Source organism: Gordionus sp. m RMFG-2023, chromosome 1 (genome assembly GCF_954871325.1).
Source record: "Gordionus sp. m RMFG-2023 chromosome 1, tfGorSpeb1-WG-v2, whole genome shotgun sequence".
Lineage (NCBI taxonomy): Eukaryota > Metazoa > Nematomorpha > Gordioida > Chordodea > Parachordodidae > Gordionus > Gordionus sp. m RMFG-2023.
In genome coordinates, this window is record NC_088775.1 from 76,381,341 (window position 1) to 76,392,258 (window position 10,918).

Genomic DNA, 10,918 nt, shown 5'->3' on the forward strand with positions numbered 1-10,918 from the left:
AAATATGGTAAAATACCTCATAGGTGAATTGTTGTATATACCATTAGAATATAATTTTAAAAAATTCCTAGCCGGGCCTGAAATTTTTAAATCCGGGCCGGGCCGTAAAAATTTTTTTTAAAAAATATCCGGGCCGGGCCTTAAATTTTTAAATCCAGGCCGGGCCGGGCTGTAAAAATTTTTTTTAAAAATATCCGGGCCGGGCCTAAAAAATTTAAAACCGGGCTGGGCCGTGCAAATGGTACCTCTGCAGGTCTCTGAGAATTTTATAATAAAAAAGATATATATATTATTTTTTGATAATTTAAAAGAAATAAAGATTTAGTTTATTTAATAAATGAAAACTTTGTGCCTCACCTTTTCAAATAAAACAATCGTTTGATTATTATAAGTAATTTCTGAATATGTTTTGCATAGTGCTCCTTATGCTTTTAACAATTCTGTGTCGAATTGTTGTAGAAAATTTATTATTATTTCCTAAGAAAGTATGATTATGTATATTATTTTTAACAAAAAATATATAAAATATACTTAATGTCAAAATAAATTTTATTTAGGTAATTTATTTTAATTTTTATAAATAAATAATTACATAATTACTAACCTATTAAATTTAACATTAATTAATAAATAAACTAGTAATAAATAATACTATGATATGAGTTATATTATACATGTTCAAAAACATAAGGTTATATAATTTATAATCTATAAGATTTTTCAGCCTGATTCACAAAAAAGGCTAAAAAAATAATAACTATTGTTCAGTTGCTTACATCTATAATGTATATAATTAATTTAGTAATTATTAATATATTAAAAAATATATACATAACATTAATATTGTATAAATTAAGGCTTCGGTCCACAATTGATATATTGATAAGTGGGTAGTGATATTTGTTCTTCGTGTCTAACAAGATAATTAAATACAACAGTCGTTTGAAACTCAACGAAAAGCGCGTGAAACCACGAGGAATTGAATGAGCAAAATGTACTAAAAAAGTTTTAAAAAATCAACAAATAAAAATTATTCGAGATTAGAGTGAACAAAGTAAAGTAGTAAAAAAAGGTATTTTTATCAAAAATTAAATTGTTTTCAAAAGATAAAGATGGATTACTAACTTTTGAAAAAAGGATTAGAAATAAGGTTATAAACGAATAATTAGATCGAATAATGAAAAAAATTATTCACGAATAATTTCATAAAAATACGATTTTTGTTGAGTTTACCAAGGTTCATAAATGTATGGCCTGGCCCATAATAATTTTTTATGCAAGAAAATAAATAATTATCCTAATTCTAGGTTTAACCGGCCAAGTCTGAAAAAACTTTTTAGTCGGCCAGCGGGATTTTGGACTGGCATATCTGTCGACCTTATTCTTGACATGCCTTTTTAGGTTGTTAATTTTTTAAGTTCTAAATGTTCTATGAAAATTCACATCCAGAATCCAGATTTTATAAAAAAAAAATTTTTTTACGCCACTAGGCCTCCTTTGTCTTGATCGAAGGTTAGATTCATAGCGATGTCGAGGGGTTTGGATCGCCTATAAAGAAAAAAAATATTTTATTTTGGGTTATATTTTATTCTTTTATTGAAATCATTTATAATTTTTAAATTATCTTTTAACATAAAAGCAGACTTCAAAACAATTTTAGACATATGTAGAGATGTATTCAATCTAGATTTTTGAACAGTAACGAAGTTGCAATAATTTAATACTCCAAAAAATAAAAATGGTTAATAATTATTTAAAAAAATCATCATAAAGTTAATAAGTTCTACTAATATTTAACAAAAAAATTAACATGTCTAATATCTCTGACACGTCGCATTCGTATTGGATATGAATTCTGAGAGACTATTTTAGTTATTTCAATATTTTGAATCACAAAAAAACATTCGACAATATTAAAAACTTATAATTTAAATTATAATTGATTATGGATTTTAAGATTAGGCAATTTTTATAAACCAATCTGGTTAGTAGGAATATCCCCTACATTTCTAGATACATGCATATTTGGCAGACATAAAGGGTTGTTAATTATTTAATTTTTAGGGGTACACTAATTTAAGCACATCGAGGAACACATCTTATGGTTCAAATTAAATCTGTGCTGATTATAATGCGTCCAGATTATCAACAGCGGATATTCAATAAATTATCTAATATATTTGATTATTTACCTAGAAGGAACCCTGAAGCTTGTAAGATTATACGAGGTTTTCATTCTTTTGGAATCGAATATGGCGACCATAGATGCGTTTTTGATGTAAACGGGGAAAAAATTCGAATTCAAAACGTCAAAAGTATTCTTTCAAATAAAAATAATAATAAATGTCAATTACATGAATGAAACGAAGAAGATCGAAATTCTTTCTGATATATTGGCAAAGCTAGATATCACAATCAGAGTTGTTAGCGCGCTATTTTTTTTGGCAGCTATAGCTAATAGCGGCTACTTTGTTTGTAATTATTTAATTTTTTAGCGCTACTTTTTTTGAAATTCAAAAAATATAATGAAGGTAGGTATAAACACGAAAATTTAAATATAATATCATAATTAATTATAATGATATCCAAATCGTTAAAAGTGATTCAGACAATGATATTAATGAAATGGAAGATACCAGGGAAGAAAATGTTCTTAATAGCTATAATACAAATTTCCCATTCCCTAGATTTGAAAAATTTATTAAAATAAATAAAAAAACCAAAACTGGCTTCAAATTTATTTGTTTAAAATGTAAAAAAAATATTTCCTCGAATCAATCCAGTAGCTATAACCTCAAGTAACACCTAAAGGTAAATTGTCATTTTTACATTCTAATAGTAGATTTTTACTATATTTATTTCTTATTGATTAATTGCCATCAATTTATATACAGTACAGGGAATTCAATGTATTCATTTGTTAAAATATTTTTGCTTAGTTACATCATAATTCCTGAGTTTCAAAATTTAGAATACCTACCAAATGTTTTTCCACTTTATTTTCGATAAATATTACTACACATCTATATTAAAAACTGGATGAATAATTTGTCGTATTTAAAATGAATATAGAATATTTGGTGAGGATAATGCTGAAGATGAGATACATGATAGTCAACATGTATTGGAAGTGGAGGAAATAGGTGATGATGCCATTGATATTAAGAGTCTCACCCTAAACAAAGATGGCCCATTTACAACCATGAAGACTTCCGCTAATAATTATTTTAAAATAGAAGATAGTATAATAGAAAATCCACTAGATGCTTTCTTTAAATCCAAAAATAATGAGTATTTTTGATAATCTATCTTATATTAAAAATATTTATATAAGATTAAATGCTCCCTTGTACTCAAGTGCTAGTGTCGAGAGATTATTTAGTAAGGCAAAACTTATACTTTCTGATCGTCGCTCTAGACTTGGGGATGATAATATAGAATTGATTTTATTATTAAATGCAACAAATTACTATAACTATTTATTTTTATTACATAAATTTTTTTATAATCAAAACTAACTATATTTTAATACTTATAAATGTTGATTTTTTATATTTACTATATAATAACATTATAAACAAAAAATAAAACAAATTTGTTTGTAAATTTTTTTATAAAAAGTAGCTTATAAAGTAGCTAAAGCTACTTTTAAAAAATAGTAGCTAATAGCGCGCTACTTTTAAAAGTAGCATTTAACAACTCTGATCACAATCTATTTTAAGATATTTACATTATTTCATTTCTCCTTTAAATTTCACCATCTTATTCATAATAAAATTACTATCCTATCTGGACCATGGATGATCTTTAACTATCATTTTAATTTAAATTTGAAAGAAAGAAAAATTTGGAAGAGATGGTCAAAATTTATAATTGATATCATATAGTGGCACAAACATTTTGCTTTAAAGGAGAAGTCAACTATTTAGTCGATTGGTCTAATAGTATCGCATTTGCCGAGAATAATAAATTCTATATATAATTTTTTCTTAAAACTGGTTTGCCGCTAGTATTCAAAAAGGAATTCATTTATTTCATGGTTGAAAAAGTATTTAAACAGTAAACCAGTATTATAATAATCAGACAATTTAAAGAAGGGGGGGGGGGTAATTGGAGGTCGAACGTCAGCGTCAATATAAGAATAAAAAAAAAGAGAGAACGTAAAAGTAATAATTTGATATGTAATAAAAACTATGTCAATGATAACTTGCTAAAGCTAGAAGTATAATAATCTTTTTGCATAGAATATTTATTAATTTAACGGACATCTTCTATTTTAAAAAATAGGTGCACGATAAAGGGAAATTTTTTAAAAAATATTTTATAATGGCAAATACAAGATGTGATTGGAACCGAAATAAGAGACAAATTCAAGACTTCGTAGTTGGCTCTTTCAAAATTTCTACGAACCAGAACCCAAGAAAGAACATTTTAAAATATTTAATGATACATTATCATCTGAAGTACAATTTAAAATTAATAAAGTAAAACAAACTATTCCAATTTTAAAATAATAACTTTTAGAGGTAATAAAGTATATGAAGGTGATGAATGGCATGCGATGAATAATAAAGCAAATTATAATTTTTAATCAGAATGAGGGATGAGATCTAACTTATATAAATGGTGAATATACTTTTCCAAATGCTTATATTTCAGGTGGTAGATATGGAACATTTTTTTAAAACTTAACTGTAAAACTTAGATGTTTACAACAAATAATAAACCTTACAAGAAAAAATCAGGGTATAGAAAATTAAGAGATTTCATCTTATTTGAATATTTATCAAAATATATAAAAGACTAACCGATTATGCTTTTTCAAAAAATAAAGTATAGGTGCCAGGGTCACTAAAAGAAAGTTTGTCCCAAGGCTGAAGGTTTGGAAATTGAAGGAGGAGAGTGCTAGACGTCAATTCAATATGGCATTGGCGATTAGGGAGGCGGAGGTGGCACAAGCATCTGGGCGAATGACAAATGGGAAGCCATGAAGAAAGTCTTGGTAATGACAACTGAGGAGGTATGTGGATGGACAAAAGGGCCGCCTAGACATAAGGAGACTTGGTGGTAGACTCCGGGGGTAGCGAAAGCCGTGGATGAGAAACGGAAGTGTTTCAAAGTATGGTATAATAGCAAAGAAAATAGTGATAATGATATTTACAAGATGGCTAAAAGAAATGCTAAGAAATTAATAGCGAAGGCTCAAGAAGAAAAAAGACACGAGTTTGCTAAAGAAATGGAATGCGCTGATGGAATTGGAAATATGGTTTGAATGGCAAAACAGATGTCAAAAAAGAGGCAGGATGTGATAGGTGTAAAGTGTTTAAAAAATATGGAAGGAAAAATGGCGATTGATGGTAGTGGTATTAAGAACACCTGGAAGATTTACATGAAAGGACTTTTGAATGAAGAAAATGAATGGGATAATAATATTAGTTGTGCAAAGGTAGAAGGTCTAGGGTGTAAATTTGGCATGGACGAGATAAAGAGAGCAGTGAAAAAGATGAAAAAATGGAAGGCATAGGGTTTAACGATGGTGGTATCAGAGATGTTTAAAGGTTCTGATGATTTATGGATTGCATGGTTAATGAATTTAGCAAATCAAATTGTCACAGAAGGTACTATTCCCGAGGACTGGCGAAGAAGTATAATTATCCCAGTATAAAAGGGGAAAGGTGATCCTTTAGATTGCGGGTCTTACAGAGCTATTAAACTCTTGGAACATGCAATGAAAGTATTTGAGAGAGTGTTAGAGAAGCGGTTAAGGTAACAAATTAAAATTGATGAAATGTAGTTTGGTTTTACATCGGGAAAAGGCACGACAGATGCAATTTTTGTGGTGAGACAAATTCAGGAGAAGTATCTTGCGAAGGAAAAGAAACTCTATTATGCGTTTGTTGATTTGGAGAAAGCATTTGATAGGGTGCCGCGTGCGATTACTAGACGGGCCTTGAGAAAATCAGGTTTGGAGGAATGGTTGGTTACCTCAGTGATGGCAATGTATGTTGGAGCACAAACAGCAGTACGGACGGATTATTGTGATAGTGACAGTTTTGAGGTGAAGGTAGGACTTCATCAAGGATTCGTGCTGAGTCCATTATTATTTATCTTAGTAATGGATGTGGTGGCTAGAGAAATGCGTGAAGGACTTCCATGGGAGATATTATATGCAGATGACCTTGTATTAATGGCAAACAGTGAGGGAGAAAGTTAGTAAATGGAAGATGACTATGGAAGCAAAGGGCCTGAAAATGAATGCATCAAAAACAAATGGTGGGGAAAATCTAAAGATGGAGGAATCCGGTAAGTGGCCTTGTGGTGTATGTGGGAAAGGAGTTGCTAAAAATTCTATAAGATGTAGCGGGGAAAAAGGCAGTTTGATGTTAGAAAGAATGACCTTTATTTGTAGAACATGCATGAAAGGGATACATAATAATGATAACCTAAAAAATGGTGGTCTGACTATTGGCAATGGGTTAACCCTAGAAAAAGTGGATAAGCTTTGTTATTTAGGTGATATGCTAAACGCAGATGGTGGTGTAGATTCTGCCGTTGTTGCAAGGATCAGACAAGCTTGGAAGAAGTTCAGAGAGATGTCGTCTATTCTTACAAATAAAAGAGTTTCTCTGAAGTTAAAGGGGAAAGTTTACGTAAGCTGTGTGAGGAGTTGTTTAGTTTATGGCGGTGAAACATGGGCAATGAAAGCGACTCACGAAACCAAATTAGAAAGAACAGAGATGAGGATGGTTAGATGGATGTGTGGGGTATCTCTGAGAGAGAGAAAAACTAGCAAGGAATTTCGAGCAAGATTAGGTATAGAAATGATTGGTATGGTAATGCGACGAAATAGACTAAGATGGTTGGACATGTGGAACGTATGACAAGAGATGACTGGGTAAAGAGATGCACAATGATGTAAGTAGGAGGATCAAGACCTAGAGGAAGACCCAAGATGACGTGGACAAATGTGATAGCGGCGGATATGAGAAGCATGAATCTTACAAGTATTGATGCTCAGGACCGTCAAAAATGGAAAAGAAAATCAGAGGGAAAACTGGCCTACCTGGGTAAACCTGGAAATCGCCATAAAACGGAGAAGAGGAAGAAGAAAGAATAAAGTTAGAAGCCATAGATTAAATGGTATATTATTCATTAATACAGTTGTGGGCGAAATTTTATTATAAGTTGCAATGAATTTAGGCATAGTATAGGGTAGTATAGAGTATGTATGTATAGCTATTATATTATGTAATGATCTTTTTTAATGGAATTTTAACTACATTATGTTAAATAGCAGTTATTTTCATGCAAAATTTATTTAAAAACAAGTGAGCTGTAAATAATTTATTTTGGTATTAGAGCAGGGGAGATGGGGGTGAGGGTTAATATAATTTACTTTGAAAGCTAGGGAAACTACGTTTTGCGTGATGTTTACGTGAATGTAATAAGGCTGGATCTTGTAAATAGAGCTTCTGAGGGTGGTAGAACGAGGGAACAGGAACCAAATGAGTAACCCACTCATAACAGTGCAAATGAGAATCGATAGGGTGACGTATAAAGATCTTAATTAATTAAGATAAAAGTTGAAAAAAATATAAGAAATGCCACCTTAAATATGGTCATTGTAGACTGAATAATCTTAAGTATATTCCTTAATAATTACTATTGTTTGAAACATCATTCTTTTTATTCAGAGATAACAATACTTAAATTTTAAACCAATATCAGTATCTGATATCCGAATATGATAATTAACCATATAAATCTACTCTAGTGTTGTTAAACGGCTCGTTTTGAGGCAATTTTTAAAAAGAGCTAGCTCAATACTTCTTCCAGAAAATATTACGCAAGCCTGATGATTTTGCTCAAAGAAGGAACAAAGTCTATACATGTATTATCGACATCTCAAGTCTTAGGCAATATTTTTCTGGCTAAAATATTGAGATATCCGTTTTTAAAAATCGCTCAAAACGAGCCGTTTAACAACACTAGTGTACACCCCATGCACTAGACCTGTCATATTCTATAAGTCTTGCAGAATTTTCAAAAATTAAGTTAAGAGGGAAGTATGTGGGAGAATTTCATATTTTTAACGAGCGCTTCTAATAAATTATATCTACAATTAACTATCCAAATGGTCACAACACAACCAGTAAGATCAGGCCAATAAATTTATAACTTATTCTTCAAAAAATGATTTTAAAATTGGCGCTTTTTAATATATAAAAAAGATTTCAAAGGCTTGAAAATTCAAAGAAAAAATTAAACTGCAATAAAAATGAATCTTTACGAAATCTATCTGAAATTTATTGTAAATCTTTTGAATTTATTTTTAGCAACTTTATAGTTACCCATCTTATATCAAACGGCAAAAATTGTGCCCCTTTTAAGCTGCATTGTGCAACATATGTGGCAAATACAGATTGCTAAAAGAATTAATTTGTTGATTTGGTTAAATTTTACAAAAAATCAATACTGGCATTATTTGCATATTAGAAGAGTTATACACAGATAATATAGAATATTTCGCATTTGCTATAAATATGTTTCAAAGTGTTAACAAAAAGTTAATTTTTATTTAATTGGGCAAAACAACGGAAAATGAAATAGCTGAAATTTGATAATAAAATATAAACTAACATTTTTCAGCTAAATTTATATCAGATATTAAAAAAAAATTAATTAAAAATTTTACATTTTAAACCATTTTACACATTTAATAGCGATTCTTTTTCCAAGTGGCAGATATTCAGTGCAACAGCATTACATAAAGCGGGCCATTTAGTAGGTCGATTAATACAATTCAGTTCTGCTCAATTCTAAAAATATTTCAAGCTCGTACATTAAAAAAACGGTTCTCTGTAGATTTCTTTTCTTTTCAAGTACTGTGAAATATTATAATGAATAATTTAATCTTTCATAATGGGACAATTTAAGAATCCATACCAGGTTGTTAAACAAGGTTGATGTGATTAAATCAAATCAGAGTATGAAATGCTCATTTTTTTTTTGAAAAATATTAGACAGGATTTTTATCAAATTTTACTTAAAATTTTAAATCTATTTTGAATGTGGATAGATAATCCTTCATGGTGAAGTAAATTTTTTTAAAAAGAATAGATCTTTAATTTTGTGATCTTCAAAGATATTTGCTAAAAATTTCAAATTTTTTTCTAACTCTGAATCAAATTGATGAAAAAAACAAATTATTGATTTTATTTTTAAATAAAAATATTTTATTATATCTCGATTATATTTGGCATATGTTCTAATTATTAGTTAAATTTGATTATTAAAAATGATTTTGGTATAATATATTCCCATAAAAAAATATAATTTAATGAGATATAATCTATAATTAATTCAAATAGCCCATATTTAAATAAATAATTAACATTTTTATATATTAAAATAATAGTTAAATTAAAAAATTCAACATTATTTATATTAAATTTTTTTTATTATAAATTATATATTCATAAGGTATTAATATAAATGGGCAAATATTGAAAATTACATATGAAGAAAAATTCATTTTAGCCAATTAACACAAATACTGTAATTAAATGAATGTGTTATTTTTCATGACAAATTTTTTTTTCCAAGATATTTAATTTATAAAAAAAATAATGATTTAATAAAAAAGGATTGATATTTATACTTTTATATAAAATTCTTGATTCTCGCAAACCCTATCATAAAATAATAAAAAGATAAAAAATCCAAGTTTGACATTAGAGGTCATTATAAAAAATCTTCTGGGTTAGTTAGGTACCTTGGGCTAAATATTTTTTGGGGTGATTTCAGAATTTACAATTTTTTATATTTATACCACTGCTTGTAAAGATTGCATAATATATTCCTTCTATATTCATATATCTATTATATAAGTACATTTAATTTGGCAATTTTTTTAAAAACTTTCTCATGTCATTAGGTTTAATAAAGTAATAAAAATTTTTACGTTCTTCTGGGTTTCAATCTGTCATCTGAGTAAGGAATTAGTGCAATTAGTTTGGCTTCTTGTTCTATATAAATGTAAATTATTCTAATTTAAGAAGGATCATATAAAGGAAATGGTTTATAGATAAAAAAAACAGGTTAATTTTATAATATATCATAATAAAATATATTATTGGTCTCTTTTTTATTTGGCAATTAGTTTTTTGGCATATGAATTTGATCTTAATGATCTAAAACCTTGTGGTTATCATATGATTCTAAATTTTCACAATTGTGTATAGTATAATTTTAGAAAAGTAATTATAACACATCATATTAGCATAAGAATTAAGTTAAATAAAAAATAATACACCATAATATGGTTTTTTTAAAATAAAATTTGGAGATATCAATATTACACAAATTAGCATATTACCTTTTGGAATTTTCCCTAGCCCTTTACAGCTGGGACATGGGACACTGCCATTCATCAATTCTTCATACTCTTCTCCACTTTCATTAATTAATAAGGTCTTGTTATAACCATTATTTCTATTAAAATTTTTAAGTAGATTAAGATAAATTTTCTGTATTTTCATAATAGTCGGCGATTAGTAATTATAAAAAATTATACTGTTTGGTAAAAATTATTCAAAATTTAAAAATTAAAAGAATCGTAATAAAATGAATTTTATATTTCGATGAATGCAAGTAAATACTCGATAATAAATGAGAAAAAAGCATCATTATTTATTTTATTGATGAGTTCAAAAATATAATCAATCGGTAAAAGAAATTATAGTCACCTTATTAAAATGCCTATATTTCTTTTATACAATTTACACGAGAAAAATCACACTAGACTTTCATAATTATTAATAGTTGAGTAAAACAAAAAATGGCAATTTACTATAATGTATCATTTAAAAATAAATTACATGCGCTTATATGATTAAATAAAGGTTATATTGGTAAT

General features: G+C 28.2%; 1 protein-coding gene across 1 annotated transcript; it reads right to left on the reverse strand.

Moving 5' to 3' along the window:
- Positions 1-677: 677 nt before the first annotated feature.
- Positions 678-10,573, reverse strand: LOC135931877 (transmembrane protein 106B-like). The gene is made up of 6 exons (XM_065469183.1): positions 10,379-10,573; positions 9,965-10,028; positions 7,397-7,562; positions 2,193-2,320; positions 1,483-1,548; positions 678-997 (listed from the first exon to the last, which is right to left on the reverse strand). The coding sequence occupies exons 1-6, from the start codon at positions 10,539-10,541 to the stop codon at positions 853-855; spliced, it is 732 nt and encodes a 243-aa protein (XP_065325255.1). The 5' UTR covers positions 10,542-10,573; the 3' UTR covers positions 678-852.
- Positions 10,574-10,918: the final 345 nt, after the last annotated feature.

What these genes read in the sequence shown, in the direction of transcription:
- LOC135931877 (XM_065469183.1), bottom strand. Translation starts at nt 10,541, where the DNA reads ATGAAAATACAGAAAATTTATCTTAATCTACTTAAAAATTTTAATAGA. An exon ending in AGCTTCAGGGTTCCTTCTAG is followed by an intron (nt 1,549 to 2,192) that starts GTAAATAATCAA and finishes TTTTCTTTATAG; the next exon opens with GCGATCCAAACCCCTCGACA. An exon ending in GACAAAGGAGGCCTAGTGGC is followed by an intron (nt 998 to 1,482) that starts GTAAAAAAATTT and finishes AAACTTTTTTAG; the next exon opens with TACATTTTGCTCATTCAATT.